Source organism: Durotheca rogersii (assembly GCF_024521655.1).
Source record: "Durotheca rogersii strain YMJ 92031201 chromosome Unknown GGS23scaffold_31, whole genome shotgun sequence".
Lineage (NCBI taxonomy): Eukaryota > Fungi > Ascomycota > Sordariomycetes > Xylariales > Xylariaceae > Durotheca > Durotheca rogersii.
The window spans coordinates 422,486-446,271 of record NW_026251262.1 but is presented as its reverse complement, the minus strand read 5'-3'; the positions used below and the strand labels follow the sequence as shown (position 1 = coordinate 446,271).

The 23,786-nt window shown below is 38.6% G+C and overlaps 2 protein-coding genes across 2 annotated transcripts; both read right to left on the bottom strand.

The window, feature by feature from the left end:
• Positions 1–20,171: 20,171 nt before the first annotated feature.
• On the bottom strand, positions 20,172–20,955 carry GGS23DRAFT_585301 (uncharacterized protein). Its single transcript, XM_051517367.1, has 3 exons — positions 20,910–20,955; positions 20,737–20,849; positions 20,172–20,663 (listed from the first exon to the last, which is right to left on the bottom strand). Exon 3 carries the CDS (start codon positions 20,579–20,581, stop codon positions 20,279–20,281), a length of 303 nt encoding a protein of 100 aa, XP_051368342.1. The 5' UTR covers positions 20,582–20,663; positions 20,737–20,849; positions 20,910–20,955; the 3' UTR covers positions 20,172–20,278.
• Positions 20,873–23,504, bottom strand: GGS23DRAFT_585291 (uncharacterized protein). Its single transcript, XM_051517366.1, has 2 exons — positions 23,285–23,504; positions 20,873–23,152 (listed from the first exon to the last, which is right to left on the bottom strand). Exon 2 carries the CDS (start codon positions 22,970–22,972, stop codon positions 21,368–21,370), a length of 1,605 nt encoding a protein of 534 aa, XP_051368341.1. The 5' UTR covers positions 22,973–23,152; positions 23,285–23,504; the 3' UTR covers positions 20,873–21,367.
• Between the last annotated feature and the right edge of the window lie 282 nt (positions 23,505–23,786).

Here is a 23,786-nt window from a genome sequence, read left to right as displayed (position 1 = left end):
CGATTATTCGTTCCTTAAAAAGTATTAAAATAAGAATGCCCTTAGCTTATTAGGCGTTATATAGTACCGTCCTAATCTTATAATCGGAATAAACCTTAGGTCGGATTTTCCCGATTTTAAAGAAATCTTAAGCTAGGGCTATCTCCTTTCGGTATAAGATCTTAATAAATACGTCTTTCTCTTAATCGGTTAGTTCCGTATCTAATAAACCTACTTTAATAGTATTAAGTCTTTCCGTTATTAATCTAATACCTCGGGGGTTACTAACGAATCTTAATATAATATTCTTATAAGGTTTATCGCGCTATAATACCTCTAGCGGCTCGTACTTCGACTTAACCTTTTCTATTACCTAATCCTTTTAATTAAGTATTTCTAGCGGTATTTAACCGTTTAACGGTACGTTATCTACGGGTTAAACTTTACGCGATTTAGGCTTATATATAGTATTAACTAAAAACGTACGTTTAATTTAATACGTTAATTCCGAAATAAGGGCTAGGTTTCGCTTATATTATTTCGATTCCTACGTCGTATATCGAATTACCTTCGTAACGGCTTTATTAAAGACGTAAAGGAATTCTTCGTCGCTTAATCTAGCGATTACTTTATCTCCTTTATCTAAACTAAGTTCGAGGGCCGATAAGTCCTTAGCTTCGGAAATAGGTATTACCTTTATATCGTCGTTATAAAGGCGGATATAATTAATTTTAGCTTAGAAACTAACGTCGGTCTCTAGGTACTCGGCTAGGAACGCGTTTTTAGGCCTATATACGTTATTAAAGCGGCCTAAAGTATTAATAGTATCTAGTTTTTTTAATCGCCGAATATAAGGCTTAGTAGCGTATCGCTTCTTAAGTTAATAGCGAAAGGGATTATTATCCGGGCCGAGTTAAAGTTAACGGTTCCTATAAAGGTACTTCCGTCGAATTCGAGTTTTATATAGGACTAGAAGATAAAGTTTATATTAAGTAATAAGGGATAATTAACGAACCTATCTTTAACGACGTAAATCGGTAAGCGAAGGTAATAATCGGTAAACTAAATAAAACCGTCGATTATTCCTATATATAAGGTCTTTATAGAAGATCTAAAACCTCGTTATATCGCCTTAGTACCGGTTATAAGGAAACGCTACTTCTTTATGTAGCTTTTTACGATTATATTAAACTACGCCTTTATATCGATTACCGTAAATACGAGAGCTTCGTTTCCGTTAGGTCTTACGTTAATTACTAACTTAGGGAAAGGCCGGATATAGTTTTTAATATCCTTCGCGATAATAGAATTTACCGCTATTTTATTCGAAGGGTTAGTAAACGGGGCGGTAGTTTACGGTACGTTAGATATTTTAACGCTTTCTTCCCGATCCTTTTATACCTATTCCTTTATAATCTTAATAACCTTAGGCTAACCTTCGTTAATCTTTATAGCGCGTATCGTAAGGTACTTAACTACCTATTCCGAAAACCCGGGTATAAATTTAATTAGATCGTCTTACGAAACTTCGAAGCGTTTCCTATTATTCTTATTAATTTTATCTAGCTAAAACTCTTTTAAAAATTCGTTAATAGTCTTCGCCTTTCTAGCTAGGTCGTTCGTATTCGAAGTAATATTTTTACCGGCTTTAATCGGTCTACGCTTAAGCTATAACGATAGAACTTCTATATCCTCTTAATCGGATACTTCTCTTTCGATATATTCGCCGTTAAGACCTTTAGTTCGCTTAATTACGTTAACTTCGACTAGGTCCGTTTTAATAATACCCTTATAATAATAAATATTTTCGTCGTTAATAAGACCCTTCGTTTAATTATAACCTAAGATCCCCGTTTCGTATAATTCGTAGCTATATTTACGTTCGATTATTTAAATAACATTAATTTCCGATATAGCTCTTAATATCTCTTCTTACTTTAGTACTACTTCCTCGTTTTTAAAGTATCGTAGGTTAAGGGATATAAGCTTTAGCTTTCCGGCTAGGTAGTAATATATTATCCTACTGTAGTGGTGCGGTGGATCTAGGCTACGTAGCCTTTTCGATGTATATTTATATGGGTCGCGCACTCATATTTTCATTAGCCAGACTTAGACCTATAGACGTCACGACCTACAGCTATTCACTCGTTTCTTGCCATGCCTTTTCTCGCGATCCTCGTCTTACCCTTTCCAGTCCCCTTTCCCAGCTGCCGTTTTCAGCTAGCCGATCAACCGATTACAGCTATTTATAGCTATAATCTTGGTTGATCGGCACTAGGCCAGTTATTGGCAGTTGGGCAGTCCTTATTTCGTGCCTCCGTCAGCGTGCCCACGCTGCTCCTGTTCACTACGTACCTACTTTAAAGATTCCTTACTTTAATATACGTAAAATAAGATATAATAAGCGATCGGTTCTTCTTTACGCTTAGCTTAGGTAATAATCGATCCTAGGATTAGTATTAATTTTAACTTATCCGGGTTTCCGTTCTCGAGGTAGTATAATCGCTTATTACTTTTATAGTAGAACCGATTCTACGTTATATCTATTAGTAACGAGTAACGGCTATAATTATAAAACCGATCGAAAGTATTATAAAATTAATATTCGAATTCCTTATAATTATTCGTTTAGGTTAGTAAAATCTTATTACGTATGCCTCGGTAGTTTAATATAGTACTACGTTTAAAGCTTATTAGGGTTCTTTCGTTAATTTATAGGTTATAAAGACTTAAGTTCCGAACCGCGTTTACTAGGAACGGGTTTTCCTATTAATATTATTAATCGGCGCCGTACGTATCCCTAGGGTTATAAGAGCTACTTTCCTAACGGTAGTTCTACGAGGTTATCTTTATTTTTAAAGCGTTAAGTCGGTCGTAAAAGGCTTATATGCTAGCTTTTTAACTAATATTTAGGTAGCCGTAAAAAGGTTTAGGCTACGAAGGAGGCGGTAGTAAAGATATCTAAAGGCTAGGAGTCGTTAATCGTTAAACTATTTATATTATAAGCTTCTCGGGTTCTTCGAAAGTTACCGTTTTTTACTATCGTCGTTCTTCGGCTTAGGCTTTATCGGTAATTTATATTACTATACGACGTTCCGCTTACTTATAAAGCTAGGTATAAAGAATCCAGTAGTCGATATTTCCGATCTTATTATAATTATAGTCTCTCGTTTTATATAACTTTATAATTAAGGATATTCGGAATTTATCGGTTAGGTATCTTACTTTCTAAAGAAGCTTTCCGTTATCGTTTACGAGCTTAGAAAGACGTTTATAGTTTATAAGATACGTAAAGATCGCCTTAGAATCGTTAATTACGTTATTTCGTTCTAGCTATACGAGTTTACGTTTAACGTTAGCTTAGTTTAATTTATCGGTAATCTTAAAACGGTACTTTAAGGCTATAACGATAACTCTTTAGATTATTAAATCCTTTATAACGTCGTTAATACGCTTCGTAATAATTTTAATCGTAATTTATTCGCCGATCTCCTTAATCTTATCGTCGTCGCTTATACGGTAGCGGTTAAATAATCGATTTACCTTTTTTAGTTACTAGGTTACGTTACGTTTATTAAACTTAAGTCTAAGGTAATCGATAAGATTTAGGAAGCTAATAATTAATATTACGATAGTTAGGGTAGCTACCGGTATATTCTAATTACTAGAAGCCCCGTTATTATTATTCTAAGATAATACCATAGGGATTAGCGGAATAAGTATAAAGCCGCGGATAAAGGGTAGTTAAGTAAGAGTTTTATCGTCGTCCTCCTCCTCTTCGGGCGGATATAAAAGTAAAGAGCTAGTATCGACTCTTAAGGTCTTTATTAATAATTTAGTCTTTATTACCTCGGGTTCCGATAGCGATTTATTCCGTTTCCTAGCTACGAATTCCGTTTAGTTTAACGGTACGAGGTATAAAGTAGAAAGGGAGGTAGTAAGGGTTTTATTATCTAACATAAGGATAAAGGTAAGATAGTTATTATCTATATCTTAATACTTTTCCTTTAATATAGGTATATTATTATTTATTATATTATCCCGATCGATAGGGTCCGGGTATTATACGAGCTTCTTTAATCGGTTAACGCTTAATTAAAGTACGATACGTATTCCCTAGACTAAAAATTTAATTATTATAAATAAGTCGACGATAATTCCTCTTATTAAGGTCTAGAACTTTTAACGTATTATAGTGGTGCGGTGGATCTAGGCCACGTAGCCTTTTCGATGTATATTTATATAGGTCGCGTACTTATATTTTCATTAGCTAGACTTAGACCTATAGATATCACGACCTATAGCTATTTATTCGTTTCCTGCTATGCCTTTTTAGCCATCTTCCTCGATTACCCTTTTCTAGTCTTCCTTTCCTAGCTGCCGTTTTTAGCTGGCCGATCAACCGATTATAGCTATTTACAGCTATAATCTTAGGTTGATTAGCACTGGGCCAGTTATTGGCAGTTAGGTAGCCCTTTTCGTGCCTCCGTTAGCGTGCCTACGCTACTCCTGTTCAGTAGCGACCACCTAGTAGCTCGTCCTTACCTCAGCCTTAGGAGCGACCTTTTAATCGACCGTTTTATAGTTAATAGGTTCAGGATACGACGATCAGGAGATTCCCTGTTTTTTAATTGATTAGGAGCTGTTTTCGTGGCTCTAGAGCCGTTTTCGTGGCTTTCGGATTAAGCCTTTTTTTTAGGTAGCTGGATTAATAGGAAGGGCAGATAACCATAGCGACCATCAATAACCACGCCCTCCCATCAGCTTTTAATTAGCTTGCCTAAAAGCTCGTTCGCCGATTAGTGGATCTATCTTATCCTCGTTTCTTAATTGTTTCTTTTAAAGGAGCTGTACCCGTTTTCGTCTGGTTTTGCCTCCGTCGTTTTTCAAGTGCCTAGATGGCAGTTTTTTTCGCCCTTAGTTAATCTAACTAAGTTACCGCTACCACCCCCTTTTTTATAACATACGCTTGAAGGTATCCGTTCTTTACCGATCGATTTATTTTAACCGTAAGAGGCTTGCTATTTTAATTGCCTTTGTTTATCCTTGCTAGCTAGTTACGGTACCTGGGGAGGTTTCTCCTTCCTAACCGATAGGTACTACGATATCCTTAATTACTAAGAAGATACCGACATACCTTATACCTACGAACCTGATCGGGACCTACCGATTAACGCGAACGACCCATATAGACGATACCGCGATATACGAATTAAATAGATATTAAATAAGAGAGCCTAGAAAAAAAAAAAACAGTCATAAGTCATTAGTTACAGAATAGTTATAGGATTACCTAGAGACCCCTCTTGTCGCCCTTACCGATATATGGTTGGTAGGAAGAGCCTAGAGAGCCCCTAGAACTACGTATAGGGGAGGGATCGAGGGTTAAGGGAAGCCCGGTAGATGCTGCCGGACGAATATATAAACGGTTACTAGAAACGAATCATAGAAACGGGCATTAAATAGGATATATTAATTAGTTATAGGATTAGGATCAGTTGAAAGGATCGGTAATAGCTATAAACGAAAAGGACGGGATTACGTTATATCGTATGGGATTATTTCTTTATTTCTTACGGGAGCTACGCTTGTTTTACCTGCCCGTTGTAGTTCCTATTTCCTAACTATTAATCCCTGTTATTTCTTGGTGGCCTTTGATGAAACTGGCTTGCTCCTAGTTAATTAGGGTTGATTAGGAATAAGTCGATTAGGTTAGTTTATAGGTTATAGCTCCGCTAGCCTAGTTGTTTTTGTTATTAGATCTTTCCTGTTTCCTATTAATCGTTAATTAAACTGGCTTAGCTCCTAATTAGTAGCGATTGAATAGGTTCGGGATTGATCAGGTTTAGGTTCAGGATTAGGTACGGTTGTAGTCACCCACCCCACCACCTATTTATTGCTGTTGTAATCGTTCCCAGTTATCAGGATTACCCTGTTTCTTCCTGACTTATCCTATTAGCCTTTAATTAAACTAGCTAGCTTTTAATTAATCAGGGTTAATCGGGATTAGGTTGATTAGGTTGTTCAGGATCAACAGGAAACGAAAGCTACCGTACCTATTACTATTAGGAGTTTAATTACTCCTTACGGATTAATTAAACTAGGGAGGCTGTAGTAGTGCGGTAGATCTAGGCTACGTAGCCTTTTCGATGTATATTTATATAGGTCGCGTACTTATATTTTCATCAGCTAGACTTAGACCTATAGATATTACGACCTATAGCTATTTATTCGTTTCCTACCATGTCTTTTTAGCCATCTTCTTCGATTACCCTTTTCCAGTCTTCCTTTCCTAGCTGCCGTTTTTAGCTGGCCGATTAACCGATTACAGCTATTTATAGCTATAATCTTGGGTTGATCGGTACTAGGCCAGTTATTGGCAGTTAGGTAGCCCTTTTCGTGCCTCCGTTAGCGTGCCTACGCTGCTCCTGTTCAGTATAACCTTCGTTAAGGTAATACGTATAAGGGATAGGTCCCGAGTAAAGGATCGCGTTAAATACGATACCGGTTATAACTATAAACCGGTTTCGTTTTAACGGGAGCTATTTAATAATATCGGCGGTATTACCGCTAGGCGCCGCTTTACGCCTATGTTAATACTTCTCGCCATATTAATTATTAATTAATAATATAAGGCTAACCTATATATTGGTATACCTATTAGTTCGACTTTAGTTCCGTTTCCTTAATCCTTTATATTTACGTAGTCCTATTAATATTAATTCCTAGTTCTTCTTAAAACTATTGGTTATTAGTAGCTATTAGTTTATTAATCCTATCTATATTATTATTATTAATATTTATATTATATTATATATTATATCGTTAAATCGCTACGCTTAAGTATCCTAAAATGCCTTTAGTAGAATAAGTTATTAGTATCTATATATTTAATTTATATCGATTAATAAGTTTAAAAGAAAAAAGAAGCTATCGTAAGGTTAGTTAGGGTATAATTATTATTAGCCTTTATCTGCCCTTAGTATTAATAAGAGAGTAGTAAGTCGTATAGGTTATTATAATTTATATTAAGGCGCTCGTACGTCCTCCATATAGTAGATAAACGGGCGTAAGGGGATTACCTTAATCGCTATAAGCGCTATTTATTTACGCGAGATATACTATACTATTAGCGGTTCGAGGGAGCGGTTAGTATCAAAAGCTAAGTATTATCCCTAGTAGCGGTAATATTACGACGAAAGTTTCCTAGGCTTACGGATACCTCCTTATAATTAAGTAAAAGGTTATACGAGGTTTACGCTAATCGCTATAAGCGTTATTTATTCGTCGTATTAAATCGTAGTATTGAACAGGAGCAGCGTGGGCACGCTGACGGAGGCACGAAAAGGACTGCCCAACTGCCAACAACTGACCCAGTGCCGATCAACTAAGATCACAGCTGTAAACAGCTGTAATCGGTTAATCGGCCAGCTGAAACGGCAGCTGGGAGAGGGAACTAGTAAAGGGGTAAGGGGGATGGCTAGAAAGGCATGGCAAGAAACGAGTGAATAGCTATAATAAGTAATGGCTACAGGTCTAAGTCTAACTAATGAAAATATAAGTACGCGACCCATATAAATATATATCGAAAAGGCTACGTAGCCTAGATCTACCGCACTACTACAGCGTCCTTAGTTTAATAAATTTGTAAGGAGTAATTAAACTCCTAATAGTAATAAGTACGGTGGCTCTCGTTCCTATTTAACCTAATTAACCTAATCCCGATTAACCCTGATTAACTAAAAGCTAGCCAGTTTAATTAAAGGCTAATAGGATAAGTTAGGAAGAAATAGAGTTAACTAGGAACGATTGTAATAGTAATAAGTAGGTAGTAGGATAAGTAACTACAACCGTACCTAACTATACCTAAACCTAATCAATCCCGAACCTATTTAATCGCTGTTAATTAGGAGCTAAGCTAGTTTAATTAACGATTAATAGGAAATAGGAAAGATCTAATAATAAGAACTAGGCTAACGGAATTATAACCTATAAACTAACCTAATTAATCTATTCCTAATTAATCCTAATTAATTAGGAGCGAGCTAGGTTTATTAGGGCTATTAAGAAATAATAGGAATCTGTTAGGAAAACAGGAACTATAACGGGTAGGTAAAATAAGCGTAGCTCCCGTAAGAAATAAAGAAATAATCCCATACGATGTAACGTAATCTCCGTCCTTCTTGTTCATGGCTATTACCGATCCTTTTAATTAATCCTAATCCTATAAACTAACTAATATATCCTATTCATGCCCGTTTCTATAATTCGTTTCTGGTAACCGTTCCTATATTCGTCCGGCAGTATTTACCGGGCTTCCCTTAACCCTCGATCCCTCCCCTATACGTAGTTCTAAGGGCTCTCTAGGCTCTTCCTACTAACTATATATCGGTAAGGGCGATAAGAGGGGTCTCTAGGCATTAACCTATAATTATTTTCTATTTTATAACTATTTCTAGGCTATCTTATTTAATATCGTATTTATTTCGTATCGCGGTATCGTTTATATGGGTCTTTCGCGTTAATCGGTAGGTCCCCGATTAGGTTCGTAGGTATAAGGTATATCGGTATCTTCTTATAGTAATTAAGGGCATCGTAGTATCTTATCGGTTAGGGAGGAGAAACCTCCCTAGGTACTATAACTAGCTAAAAGGAATAAAACAAGGGTAATCGGAACTATCGGTAAGCCTCTTATAATTAAAATAGATCGATCGGTAAAGAACGGATGCCTTTAAGCGCGTGTTATAAAAAAAGGGGGTAGTAGCGGTAACGGAGTTAGATTAACTAAGAGAAAAACTACTATCTAGGTACTAGTAAAAAACGACAGTAAAACCGGGTAAAACGGGCATAGCTTCTTTTAAAGAGATAACTAAGAAACGAGAATAAAGTAGATCTATTAATCGGCGAACGAGCTTTTAGGTAAGCTGATTAAAAGCTAATGGGAGGGCGTGGGTTGTTTAGATAGTCGCCATGGTTATCTGCCCTTTCGTTAATCCTAACCTGAAAAAGGCTTAATCCGAAAGCTACGAAAAACGGCTCTGGAGCTACGAAAATAGCTTCTAATTAACTAAAAATCAGGGAATCTCTTAATCGACGAATCCTAAACCTAATAACTATAAAAACGGTCGTAAAAGGTTACTCCTAAGATAAGGTAAGGACGAGCTACTAGGTAGTCGCTACTAAATAGGAGTAACGTAGGTACGCTAACGGAGGCACGAAATAAGGACTGCCTAACTACTAATAACTAGCCTAGTGCTGATTAATTAAGATTATAGCTATAAATAGCTATAATTAGTTAATCGGCTAGCTGAAAACGGCAGCTAGGAAAAGGAACTAGAAAAGGGTAACGAGGATAGCTAAAAAGGCATGGCAAGAAACGAATGAATGGCTATAGGCTATAATGACTATAGGTCTAAGTCTAACTAATGAAAATATAAGTACGCGACCCATATAAATATACATCGAAAAGGCTACGTGGCTTAGATCTACCGTACCACTATAGTATCGATAGCTTATTAGCGTTATAAGTATTAAGGGCTAAGTAATATCCTAGTAGCTATAATATCGTAATAAAAGTTCCCGGGCTTATACGTATCTCCCTATAATAAATAAATAACCATAAAGCGAGATACTTTATTTAATATAAAACGCGGACTATTTCGCGGGTTAAATAACGGCGCCGACGGCGATCGGTATCCTTTAAATCCTAATAGCGTAATGGAAACTCCGTAAACTAAAGGTTAAGGGATTAAAAAAGTTACAGGGTAGTCGCTACTAAGGAGGAATAGAGCGTACGCGATACTAAAGACCCGGATAGGTTTACTCGAAAGTATATTCTATCGAAAACTATAGCTCGTACGATAATCTAAGATAAATAAAACTAATACCGCTATACTAATCGAAAGATAATGTAGTGGTGCGGTGGATCTAGGCCACGTAGCCTTTTCGATGTGTATTTATATGGGTCGCGCACTCATATTTTCATCAGTTAGACTTAGACCTGTAGCCATCACTTGTTACAGCTATTCACTCGTTTCTTGCCATGCCTTTCTAGCCATCCTCGTTGCCCTTGCCCGTTTCTAGTTCCCCTTTCCCAGCTGCCGTTTTCAGCTGGCCGATCAACCGATTACAGCTGTTTACAGCTGTGATCTTAGGTTGATCGGCACTGGGCCAGTTGTTGACAGTTGGGCAGTCCTTGTTTCGTGCCTCCGTCAGCGTGCCCACGCTGCTCCTGTTCAATAAGGAATTTAATATAGTTATCGTATCTTAGCTATGCCCCTTAGTCGTAGAGATATAATAGTCGCTAGCCCGAAGGCATAAGAGGTAAAGGAAGAAAAGGGGTAAAACGCAAAAGTCACTTATTCAGCTATAGCGGTACGACGAAGTAACTTAAGCGCCTATAACTAAGATAGATATATTAATCGGAGAACGGCGAATCTAATAATAAAAACGAATCTTTAATTAAGATAAAAATAATAAAGATAGTAATCTAATAAAGTAGCGAATTAAATGATAAGTATAGCATAGCCCGTACTTACGGAAGCTATGGTTACTCTATATAGGTATAAGGCCTATCGTAACGTATCACGTAATGCATCAAGAGGGCATGTCTTACCGCACTACTATAATAGGTAAGTAATTATTTAATATGTTACGTAGGCATGCACCCCTAGTGGGAACCACCTAGCTTACCTAAGCTAGCTAAGCACTACTATATGTACCTATAGATCGCTTAATACTCTCTAGTAGCTTTCCTTCTTTTCTAGTTAGTTAATATATACCTTCTTATCCTTATTCCATTGCTTTCTTTACGAATAACCTATTAACCTAAGCTTAGTTCTCGCTAGTTACGTAATAGTTATAAGCCCGGGGTACTTTTAAGGAGCTATTATTATTTAGGTTATTCTAGCGTAAGTAAGTAATATATTTATCTATCTTTTAGCTCTTACGATTATACTCCCTTCTCCTTTCTATACCGGTACTTTATTTTCGTATTTAGCTTTAAATAGTCGCTTACTTATTTTATTATAACGATTAATACGTCCGAATTCTTCCTAGATAAGATTCCAGTTAACGTTTACTTACGAGCTTACGATAAGTAGCTACGTTAGTTCTTAACGCTTAAGTCGATAGCTACTTAGTTCGGTATCTAGAAAGACGTTAATCTAAATGGAGTTAAATTTAACGCTACTCGAGTCGTAGTAAGTACTCTTAAGGAATATATTACTTAAGAGAACGAATTCCTTAAAGAAAACTATAAGAAAGCCGTTTACGAATAGGCGTCGATCTTAACCGAAGACCGAGGAGATTAGCTACTAAGGCCTAAGGTACGAACTCGAGAGTAATAAACGGTAGCGTATAATAAGTTCGTTTCCTAATAAATAACGATCGAGGCTTAGGTTATAATTATTAATAAGTAATATAAGGTCCTCTATAGCTAGATTCTCGCTTCCGTTTCTATAGGCTTTCTTAAGGTAGTTAATATAAAAATATAGTTCCTAGATCTCGATCCGATTATTTAAAACCTCGTAAAGATCTTTCGTAAGTAGATTACTCTTACCGAAGCCGTTATTAAGACGTTCGTTAAACGAGAATATCGTAAGGTACTTTAGAGAGTAAAGGCAGGTACTTATAATCCTAAGTAGTTCTACGTTATATAGTAATACGCCTTCCTTTACGCTCGCGCTTATTATATTAACAAGATTAAGGGCGTTATAAGAGTAAAGGATTTCCTCGAAGTAATTAAGGCTAAGATCGTAATCGATTAAGTTATACGGGTATTAATCGCTTTTACTAAAGCTAATAAATTCGGCGAATAACTAAAGACCTTTAAGTAATTAGGCATCGTATTTAGCGCTTTCGTTACCGAGAATAAGTAAAAAGGTAAATTAAGTTATAGAATTTTCGTAATAGCCTACTAAGGACCGATTTTAAGAGCGAAATTAACTAATAATAGCGGCTAAGGAAAACTAACGAGCTACGAATGCCCTTATAAGTCTAGAAGTAAACCATACTTATAAGTAGCTCGCTTTTATAGAATCCTATAGAAGTCCGTTACTAGTTAGATTATACGTAACCTAAAGCCGATCCCGGTTAATATTATGCGAAAAATTAAGGCTAGATACGACTTATTTAAATACGCTAAGTTCCGAAACTAAATTAACCGCTAGGGGTAGGACGTTCCCGTAAATAATATACCTAATAATCGCTCCGGGAACGGGAGAGGAAATAACGCTACTACTTAGCTAGCTAATATTAACGTAATAGTAATCGACTTACGTATTATATACCTATCTACTTAAATTAGGATCTACTTTACTATAGACCTAGTCCGATACTTATTATCGGAGAGTACCGTTTTCGATAACTATAGAGTAGTTTACCTTATTAATAATCGTAATCTTCTAGTAAAGGGGTTATTCGTTCCCGCTAAAGACGGATAGACGGTCGAAGCTAGTACTACGAGCTTTCTTATTACTAATACGGGTCGTAGGATTATCGAGAAGTATATCTTGGATTAATCCGATAAGCCTACCTTTAATTTAAAGCTTAAGGACGTCGTACTTATTAAAGATTTTTACGTTAATATTATCTCTAAAGCGAAACTTCGTAGTATAGGTATTTAGTTTTACGGTTTAAATTATACTTTAAGGAATGGAACCCTCGAGAAAAGTATTATAGTAAGGAAGCTAGAGCGACGCTTTAACCTAGTCTTTTTCGAATTTAAGTAGTTCTTTTCTTATTCGTAAGTCCTACCCGTAATATTATCTATAATACTATCGAGTATTTTACGTAGCGTAGCGTCGATCGTAATAATATCTTATTTCCCGGAGAGAAACGTCCGGTAAAAAAGATCGAGAGATACTATTAAACCGAGAGAAGATTCCGAGGTACTTTAGTACTAGCGAATAGGGTATCTTAATCTTAAGGCGCTTAAAGTCCTCGTTAAAAACGCCCGGAACGTTAAGATTAACGATATACCTATAATTAAGTACGAATATTATAGTTAAGCGATAGGTAAGAAAGTAATCTCGCGCCGTTTATTAATATATCGTTCGTTACGTCCTTTTTAAAAGGTATACTAGGATTTATTTAACTACCCGGAAGGTTACGACGGATCTAAGTAATTTATCGTAATTAGGGATAAATTTAGCGGAATATTATAGGTTAAGACCCTAGAAAGTAAGTAAGGTTTATTAGTAATAAGAACTCTTCGATTCTTTAAAAGATAGGTTCGGAAGTAATTCCGACTCTTAATTTATAAGATACGTTACGATAATAAACGCTTAGTAATAAGTATTAAAGGTATATCCGGATATAAGATCTAGGTAATAAAAGAAGGCATTAATCTCGAACTCCCGCCGGTTAATACTAAGGAGTTAACCGGTAGGGGTAAGAGAGCTAAATAGATTATTATCGTTAAGTCGATTAAGATAAGGATTAAAGTAAGGCTACTAAAGAAACTATAGCCGGAAACCGTTAAAGCCGCGGTATATCTAATTAATATTAGCCCTAGCTAAGCTTATAATCTTCGTATACCTTACGAGCTCTTAAATACCTGGTTTAAGTAGTACTTTAGATGGTATATTCTAAAGGTAATAAGGGAGCTAACGAGCGACCTACGACCGGACTAGAACGGTATTTATATATACGGATATCGCGCGTATCCCTTAATAAGAAAGCGTACTTAAGATCTTAATAAGAGAGGGTTTAAGGTAAACCTACGAGTTTATATCGGGTATTTAGTAGGATATTATACTAGTAACCTATACCGAATTTAGGTTCCTAAGCTAGGTAAAGTAATCCTAATTAAGGATATAATCTTTAACGAAGAAACGTTTTATAGCTAAATAGATAAGCTAAAAGCTTAATAACTCGAACGGAAAGAAATTAATCGAATAAATCTCTCGATACGTATAAGTAATAACGTTATTTAATTAATTATCGAAGCATTAGACCTATAAGATTCGCTCGTATTATTTAATCGAAAGCTAAGTAACGAGCTAACTCCTTTCGGGGGTAGCGAGCTTACCTCGGGTAACGAGGATTTAGATACGACTTAATCCGCCGGTTCTAGCTCGGGAGAGGAGCAGCCTTTAGAAGAAGAACCAGAAATAGATTCCGATAATTTAAAATACGAAACGGCTAGGTTTAAAAACGAATAACCGTAAGAGTTAATAAAATTACTCGAATTAATCGAATAAGAGATATAAAAGTAACTCGAAGCGGAAACCTAGGAGAAATTAAACGAAGAAGCGGATATACCTTACGGGCTTCCGAGTTTAAGACTTATTCTAATCGTACCCGCGGAAGCTACGGGAAGTAAGAATACTCCGATAAGGAGTATAAAGTAACTAAAGTTAGGTACGGTTATTAATAAAAGTACCGAAAGTCCGGAGCGGCGAATATACTTCGCCGACGGAATAAATACTCGGGAATAGCCTCTAAAGTAATTAACTAAAGAAACTCGTACTTCCTCCGAAGAAAAGGAGTAATATAACCTATTCCCGTAAACTACTTAGCGTAAGTAACGCAAGAAAAAGATCCATTCTCTTATTATCCGTTATAATAAAAAGAAGAAAGGAAAAAGCCCGGAAAGGAATAAAGTAATAAGTAGCTTAAGTACTAAAGTTTACGTAATATCGGATAACCTAACGACTAGAAATAACCTCCTAAGAGATCGCTAGCTCGACTTTGTAATAACCTTTTAACTTAATTAATTAAAAGGATAATAAATAAAGAATTACGATAAATATATTACGCTATACTTAGTTTTCGTAATAGCCGTTAATTAAACGAAGGCCGAGCGATTAAGCGTATCGCCTAATAAGATAAGAATTTACCGCGACGATTTACTTAAACCGCTAAAGATATAAAAGGACCTAAATAAATATCCATTAGAAAAGCGATTTAAAGAAAACGCTAGATCTAAGATTAAGGCCTTCCTACGTATTAGAGTATAGCGTATTATTAATCGCGAACGGATAAGAATAAAGCTAATTCTATTAATATAGGTCTTCGATTATAAATTCGACGAAGATAATTTCCTTATTACCTATAAGTCGCGCTTAGTAGCGCGAGAAGATTTATAGCCTAAAGAGTTACTCGAAAGTACTTACGTAGCTACGTTAATAGTAAAATCGTTCCGTATAATAATAGTTATCGTAGCTTAATTCGACCTCGAAGTTAATTAGTATGACATTAAAAACGCGTTCTTTAACGTAATAAGACCGGAAAGCGACCTTATATCTATAGAGTTACTAAACGGATTTAAGGAAGAAGGAAAATACGCCTTCGCTATAAGAGTAATATACGGGTTTAGAGATTTACCCCTACTTTAGTTTAAGGAGATCGAGAGTACCTTTAACCGCTTAGGACTTTAGAGCTCTTTAGAGAAGCCGTACTTATTCTATATAGAAGGACGAGAAGTCTTTATATTAGTATACGTAAACGATATATTAATTATAAACTATAAAAGCTTAAAGGCGATGGTATAAAAGGTAGCTTAAGGATTAAAGGATACCTATAAAACGAAAGAGCTTAGATTAATAAAGTAATATTTAGGGATTAAGGTAATACGTAATCGCAAAGTACGAACTATAACCTTAATATACGACGCTTATATCGAGAAGATTACCAAACGCTTTAAACTAGCGGATAATAATTAATTTCCGATAATATTATTACTAATTACCGAGCTAATAAAGTATATAGGCGTTACTTCGAAATAATAAGTTAAGGAATACTAGGAGAAAGTAGGGTTACTATTCTATAGCGTAATTATAATACGCCTAAACGTCGCTTTCGTAACGTCCTAACTATTCCATTTCCTAACTAATTTAGGACCTTAGTACTTTAAAGCGGTTAATTAAACGATTAAATACCTATATATTACTCGCTTCCTTAGCATAAGGTATAGGGATAAGAATAATAACGCTTAAGTACTCTTAATTAGTAGTAACGCTTCGTTTATAAACGATTCTAAGTTAAGAAAGTCGTTTTAGAGATACGTAATATTCTTATTTAAAGGTCTAATTATATAGAGAGCCGTTCGCTAGGATATAATATCGATATCGACGACTAAAGCTAAATTACTCGCATTAGAATATATAGCTAAAGAAACGATAGCTTTTAAACGTTTCTTTAGGAATATTACCCTAAAGCTAGGAGAACCTTAGAGGATATATAACGATAACTAGTAAACGATAAGACTAATAATAGAAAAGAAAGAAAGGATTAATACTAGGTTACGCTATATAGATATATAGAATATATAGCTACGCTAGGAATACTAAAAGGATACCTTTAAAGTAATCTACCTCCTTATTAACTAAATACTAGTAAACGGACTTACGAAAGCTTTATTACGTTAATCGTTCGAATACTTTAAAATATTACTTAACCTATAAAACGCTCGCGGAAAAATAGTTATAATAATACTTAAAGAGTCGCCGTAAGTACTAACGGTACGTAAATTCTCCCTTTAATTAATTAATATATAAATATAAAGTATTATCGCTATATAAAAATAGCTCTTCTTATTACTAAATACCGAACTCGTTTTACTTATAAATCCTAATATAGGAAGGCTATTTTAAGATAAAGAACTTAACTACGGAAGTAATAAGTAAGGCCGAATTAGCGGGAGATACGAGTACCGGCGGATTCGTTTTAATATTCGATAATCTCTTCGTATAAGCGGTCGGCCTATCGGTATAATACTTCGTATAGGTATTATTCGAAAGAAATAGGCGCGTAAGCGCGAGCGATCTTAAATATTACTTCCTTAGAAAATTATTCTTCGTCCTCGGAAGTTTCCTTTTTTCCTTCTTTTTCTTTAACGTCCTTTATTTTTATATCTAACTCTTACTCGGGGGCGATAATAAGCGAAATTACGTTAAGTATTACGGTCGATAAGCCGGCGGAAGCGTTACTTATACCGGTTAAAATAATAAAAGGACTAATAGGTATAAAGCTAAGAGCGGATACGGTAAAAGCGGTCGATAGTTCGATAGCCGAAGGACTTACGCCTAGCTAGGTAAACTAACCGGAGTTAGTTACGTTTCGTTACGATTCTACGGTTTCGGGAACCGCGGGCATTTACTTCCTATCCTAATAAAAAGTTAGGAGCTTTTTTATTATCGTAACGAACTTAAGGACTTATAAGTAACGTTAACGAGTATTAAATAACGCGAAATAAAGCTTATATATCGATAAAACCTTCGATACGGGCGACGATAAGGTAGGTAGCCGGTAAAACTAAAGCGTCGGTCCTATATAATATTAACTTTAAACTTCGACGTACGAAGGTAAGAATACCTATAGAGATACGTAGGCGTAGCCGGATAAGTAGCGGTAGTAACGGCCGGTACTTTAGAAAGAATCGAAGTACTTTTTAATAAACCTATTCTAAGCCGTATTACGTACGTAACCTAAGTAAGGAATTATACGACGAGCTCCGTATTCTCGATTACGAATAATCGAAGTAGTTCCTAAGGCGACGGTAATAAAAGCGGAAGCGGTCGGCGCGACGGAGATATTAAACGGAACCGCCGAAGCGGCCGGGCTAAAGGAAATAACGGAAACGGTAATAACTCCGGGAACCGAAGAAACGCTACGGCCTCGTCCTTATCCTCGTTTTCGTCTTACGATATTATTACGAATCGAAATAATAATAATAACGGCCGCTTAGGTTACGCGAGTAACGGCGATATTATTAAAAAACGTAACTTAATATACGCGAGTTTAAGCTCGGGTTTTACGCGAGAAAACCTTACGAGTAATTAATATAACCGGGCGGTCGCCTTTTTCGATTACTCCTTCGTATAAGGAGGAAGAGTCTTCCTCGGAAGATTCCTCCTTAAAGGATTCGTCGATAAAGACCTTAATAACTTAGGATACGGTACCTTAAGAAACGCGAATAATTAAGGCTTAGATACGTTATACTAAAGCGCTAGGTACGATTATATCGACGTCGCTTTCGTCGATAAAAAGGTCCTTAAAGGGCTAAGCGATAACTAAGGCCCCGGACCCGGGAGTAAAGGATATCCTTTCGCGGCGAGTAAGGCTACCGGCCGAAGCTCTAACGTTATTCCCCGTACGAATACGGGAGATAGGCTAGGAGCTCGCGGCGGAAAAGCCGAGTATCCTTTACTCTAGCGAGGTTACGGTACTTTAAAGCGTTAGTATTATTTTACGAAGCTTTTAAGTATCGGATATACTAAGAAATCGTTAATTACGGTACTATATTATTACCGGTAGATAACGAATAAGTAATAAACGGATTATTTCGAATAACCTTTTATTTATTAATATAAAATAATTAACAATCGCTTTATTATCCTAGGATATTTTAATACTAAAAGTAATATATTAATCGTAAATAATAACCTTTATCGTAATAAGCTAAGTTATTATCCTACGGTCGTTTAATAAAAGTATATTACGATTCGTATAATACGCGAGTTACGCTTTACGTAAATTATAAAGGAAGCGGACTTACTTTACGATAATAAATTAACGAAGCTTTATTAATTATATTAGCTTACGATCGCGTAATTAATAGAATTATTTAATTATAGTTAAGGGTATATACCTATAATAAATAACCTAAAGAAGAAAAGAAGAAAAAGAGGTACGCTTAATTCGAAAGCGAGAAATCCTAGATATATTTATACTTAACCGCCTTCGTAAGAGAAACGGCAGAATCGGTTAGTATAGGTAACGCGCGCGAGCGTATACGATAGTAATAAAGGAGATTAAATCTTAATATTAATACTAAAGCTACTACTATTACTATTATATTACCTATATAGCTAACTACCGCTTAATCGAAAGCGAGTAATTATACGAATAATTATACGAGTAATTATTTTCATTTATAATAAACTATAGAGTATTAAGTAGGAGGTACGAAGAATATATAACTTAGGAGAAAATACTACTAGTAATAAACCGGAGCATATACGGATAAGGGAATATAGGGGAGCCCGAAATAAGGCACCTAGTAATCGATTAATCTTAACGAGGTATAGCGAGACTAGGGAATAACCCCTTAGGCTATTATCGCGAGTAAAGGATTATAGTTAACCTTACTATCGTAAGCTTAACTAGGGAGTATATTACGTAGGTATGTACCCTTAATAGGAACTACTTAGCTTACTTAAGTTAGCTAAGTACTACTATATATACCTATAGATCGCTCGATACTCTCTAATAGCTTTCCTTCTTTTCTAGTTAGTTAATATATACCTTCTTATCCTTATTCCATTACTTTCTTTGCGAATAACCTATTAACCTAAGCTTAGCTCTCGCTAGCTACGTAATATAATATTAGATACGAAAGCAGAATACTAGTATGGAAATAAGAAAGGAAAATAATCGTAAGACCTAAAAGATGAATAAATATGCGATACTTACTTACGTTAGAATAACCTAAGTAATAATAGCTCCTTATAAGTATCCCGGGCTTATAATTATTACGTAGCTAACGAGAATTACGTATATCTTACTAGATTACGCATAAAGGAAGTAATGGGATACAGGTAAGAAGGTATATATTAATTAATTAGAAAAGAAGGAAAGCTACTAGAGAGTATAAAGCAATCTATAGGTATATATAAAAGTACTTAATTAGCTTAGGTAACTTAGGTAGTTCCTACTAAGGGCGTATATCTACGTAATAATATACTAATCGGAAGACAGTAAATTTAATAATGAGAATAAATCTCAAATAAAGATAAAAATAATAAAGTTAATAATTTAATTAAGTAATAGTTATAGTATAATTCGTACTTACGAGAGTTATGGTTACTCTATATAGATATAAGGCCTATCGTAACGTATTACATAGTGTATTAAGAGAGTATGTCTTACCGTACTACTACAGTACTTTGAGGCCGAATTTATTAAACCCGAATCCGTCAGATAAGTCTTCTACCGTCAGTAGTCGGCAGTATAGAGCTATATCTTTAACGTTACTCTTAAAAACGAAGAGATTTATATAATTCTAGGCCGCTAGGTTCTCTAAATCTGCGTAACTAATGGGATTTACCGAGCTCTCAATTAGCCGTCGTCGAGGAATTTAATACCGTCGAAGTGTAGGGTTATTTAACTTAATTATAGCTTTGGGTAGGTTAGACACTGTACGTACTACAGTGAAAAGCGTTTCGCGAAACCTAAGCCCTCTAGAAGTCCACTGACCCTAGAGCCTGCCAACGGCTTTCAGACTTATAAGGCGCTTAGACTTAGCTATAGCAACGCGAATAAAGCGCTCCCATTCCTCTATCTCGTCGTCTTTCTAGGTTGTCTTCGGGATACTGTTCGCCTTAAAAGTTCTGTACGCCGCGTGTTCGTCAAGTATGACATGCTCGTACGTAGCGATCGGAAGTCGTAAATCGGCATGCCTTCGGAGCAGGCCATCTCGTGTCCTGGTATAAAGCCGATATTTGCCCACGTCGGTCTCGTGGTGGTGGATCCCTTCCTGAAACCGGGCGATTCCCTTGAGTTTATCGTCACCCAGCACGAGGGAGTCGTCCCCGAGTCCATTATCGGGTCCGGGTTCGGGCAACCCAGCCGTGGCGCGGACGCCTAACGAACGCATGCGCCATACTCACAGCAGTGATCAGCAGCTGCTGCTAGTCATCGGTAACCCACCTAAATTTGTGGGAAATCCACAAAGCTTGGTAGGCCCATCCCCGCAATTCTATTAGCCTGCCAGCCGCTGTACCTGAGCCTCGGCTTATTAACATCATTACGACCCGCGTTTCGGGCCTCCTTCTCTCGCGAGCCATGGAACCGTGGGGGGTTGCCAAGCTGGGCGTATTCCTGTCCCCAGCAGAGAGGCGGGGTACTGTATAGCATCACGTACTGTGAGAGCACCCTATAATATCGCGCGGTACGAGAACCCGCTCATCTATTCAACCGCTTAGGCTGGCTCTCTCCCAAGCGGCATATTCTTACCTAGGTATATTAAATACTATACGATCTATGAACGTCGACCGCGCCAATAAGCCTCGTCAGCGTAGAGTCGCAGGTACCCGCTGAGGAAGGTAGGTTAGGTAGATGCCCCCTCAAGAAGGTAAGTACCTAAGGTAGGTACCCCCCAAGGGAGGCAGGTACCGCCAAAGGCTGGAGGCAGGTACCTCCTAGCCCTCTCTCGGCCTTCTTAAAAGCCTCGCTCATCCCATTTCCATCTCTAACATTACATCCAATCCATCTACCTACCTGTCTGTATATATCCTCATTTACAGTAAGGCCATATCTGCTGCCATCGCATTTCCTCTGGCTTTTTCCCCTACCCTAGAAACCCGACCGCCTGGGTTCACCGAACACCATCAAAAACGCCTTAACCCGTATGCTGCCACGAGTATGTCCTCAACCACTCTCGCTACCCCTCCCAGTCCTTCTCGACGAGCCACTGATCCTCGAGCTTTAGAGCCGTCCCCTTCACGAGGTCGCAGTCTTGGTGGCCCCATTTCTGCCGGAATACCTCGCGGCCGGCCTCGGCCAGGATCCAGAATGACTTGGAAAACCCGTCCGAGTTGTAGTAGTACGGCTCTCCCACCCCGCCGCGCTGACTGCTCTGCCACGAGTTGCGTGCTTTGTTCTCGTCGCGGTACTTATACGCCCCCATGTCGTTCCCAACATTGACGAGCTCCCGAAAATACTCGATCGCCGTGGCGATGCTCGTGCCAGAGGCACCCTCGCGCCTATCGCCTCGTCGTCGTTGCGTCGACTTTTCATGACCCCCCCCTTCTCCCCTCCGTTCTCCGTCGGTTTTCTCTTCCTTAGCTTCCTCGTCGCCCTCGCGGCCTTCCCCGGCCGCCTCTTCCTGTTTTCCCCCCTCCGTCCCCGAAGACTCCCCAGGCATGTCCTCCGTCTCGGGGATCGGGTTCGGATCGATGAACTTAGGAGAGACGTTTGGGTCTCGATACAGTGCGGCGAGGTCCACTAACACGGTCGATACGTCATTTATGATGCCCACACGCCGATGTCTCATGCTCCACCCGTCCATCTCCAGCCTGGCATTCATATCGCAGTCGCTGCCATAATACGGCATCAGGGAGTCCCAGCCGCCCACCGCATCCAGCGCCGCTCTGTTTACCAGCGTCAAGTGGTCGTACTGAAACCAGCGGAATGCCCAGCGTTTATCGTGCTCTAGGGTTCGGTTGAGCTCGCGAAGGCAATTCTCGTAGATGGTGCGGTACCCACGCTGACCCGCGGCGGCCGGGCGCATGATATCCGTCTCGTCCTCCTCGTCGTAGAAGAACCAGTCTCGATCGCCGGGGCGCTTCATGGTGTCGGGACCATCCTCAAACGATAACACCAACACGTCTTGGTGAGAGTAAAAGTAGTACGGCCAGCTCCGGGAGTGGGCGGTTGACAGGAAGAAGTTCTGCATTTGCGAGAAAGTCAGCAAGACAGGGGTCTGTATGATGTTGACCCCTAGTCTGCGCAATACGACGTGGTTGAGGTAGAAAGGGTTTTGCAGGCTCAGTTTGTCCCTCGCGTTCGAATCTTGCACGCCTGTGTTTTCGACCACGAAGATGGACTCGGGTGGCCAGCCGGCCGTCAGGTAGCTGACGATGCACTGCAGGAGCATCGGCCACTGACGCGTGAACCCGATGAAGAGGGGCGGCATGTAAGACAGCCCATACTCTCGATGGAGTCCCGGGCGAGGAACGTTATATTCTGGTATAGGTGGCGCCGTTGCTGTCGACTTCGCAAGCAGCGGCCACGGATCGACCACAGATGGAGCGAGATAGGTCGGTGTCGGTTTGTATTTCGGGGGCGGATGCGTATTTGTCGGGCGGTGATTCTCGTGAGCGCCGGCCTTATCCGCGCCACCGCCGTGAATATTGGGGAGGTTCCGCAAGAAATTCTCCTTACTCCCTGCGCCATGGTACAGGGCTAGGGCCACGAGGGTGATGGCGAGCAGACTAACCGGAAGAACGATGGATCGCAAGCCTCGTGGGAAGCCGATGAGCGCCATGACAATGATAAGACGCGGGGGGGGGGAGAAGGTATGTCATGGACACAAATGAAACGAGATTAATGAAGCATCCTCCAGCTAATAATACCACTAACTAGTTCTAAGGCCTTCGCTGACAAAGAGTACAAAAAAAGGGAAACAAAAGCAAGGAGGCAGATGAATTTCTACCGAGTTCAGTGGGTAAGTTGTCCTTTGTATCTATCACAGGGATACTTCCCAAATCCCCTCTTAATCTTTCCTCAAACCGCGATGTGCATATACGTGGTTTTTTTTTCCTTTCGTTGATGTGTTTACATATATGTTCTCGTATAGGAAATGGGGGCTATGGCGCGTTGCGTTGCTTCATGCGGTAGATGGAAAACCGGCGTCATTAGTCGGCCTCATAGGCTGTTATCCCTCTTCCCCTGGCATCTCGTACCGCCTCAGAACACCCCAAACCATACTCTGGAACATGGCCAAACTAATTACCGACCCACGCAGACAGCGCGCCATTTTCCCACCGACCGTGTTACCCCCACTCATCCCTGGCCGCCCCTGTAATTAATACGACGGAGCAGCGCCTGGGTGAGGCGCCAACGCGGTCGCTAGCGAGTTGACGATTCTCGACGACAGAAGCGCAGCTACGTCGTCTCGGATTGAGATACGTTGTAGCCGATGGGAATAACGCAGCCCACGCAACTGAGAAATCCCAATTCAACCCATCCCTGTCCTGACCATGAACCCTCAACGCCGCCCACACTAACTGTCCACTAGCGCTCGATGCTGGTGTGTGCCGGTATGCCGAACAGGAAACCCTCCGGACGCCCCGAGCTTT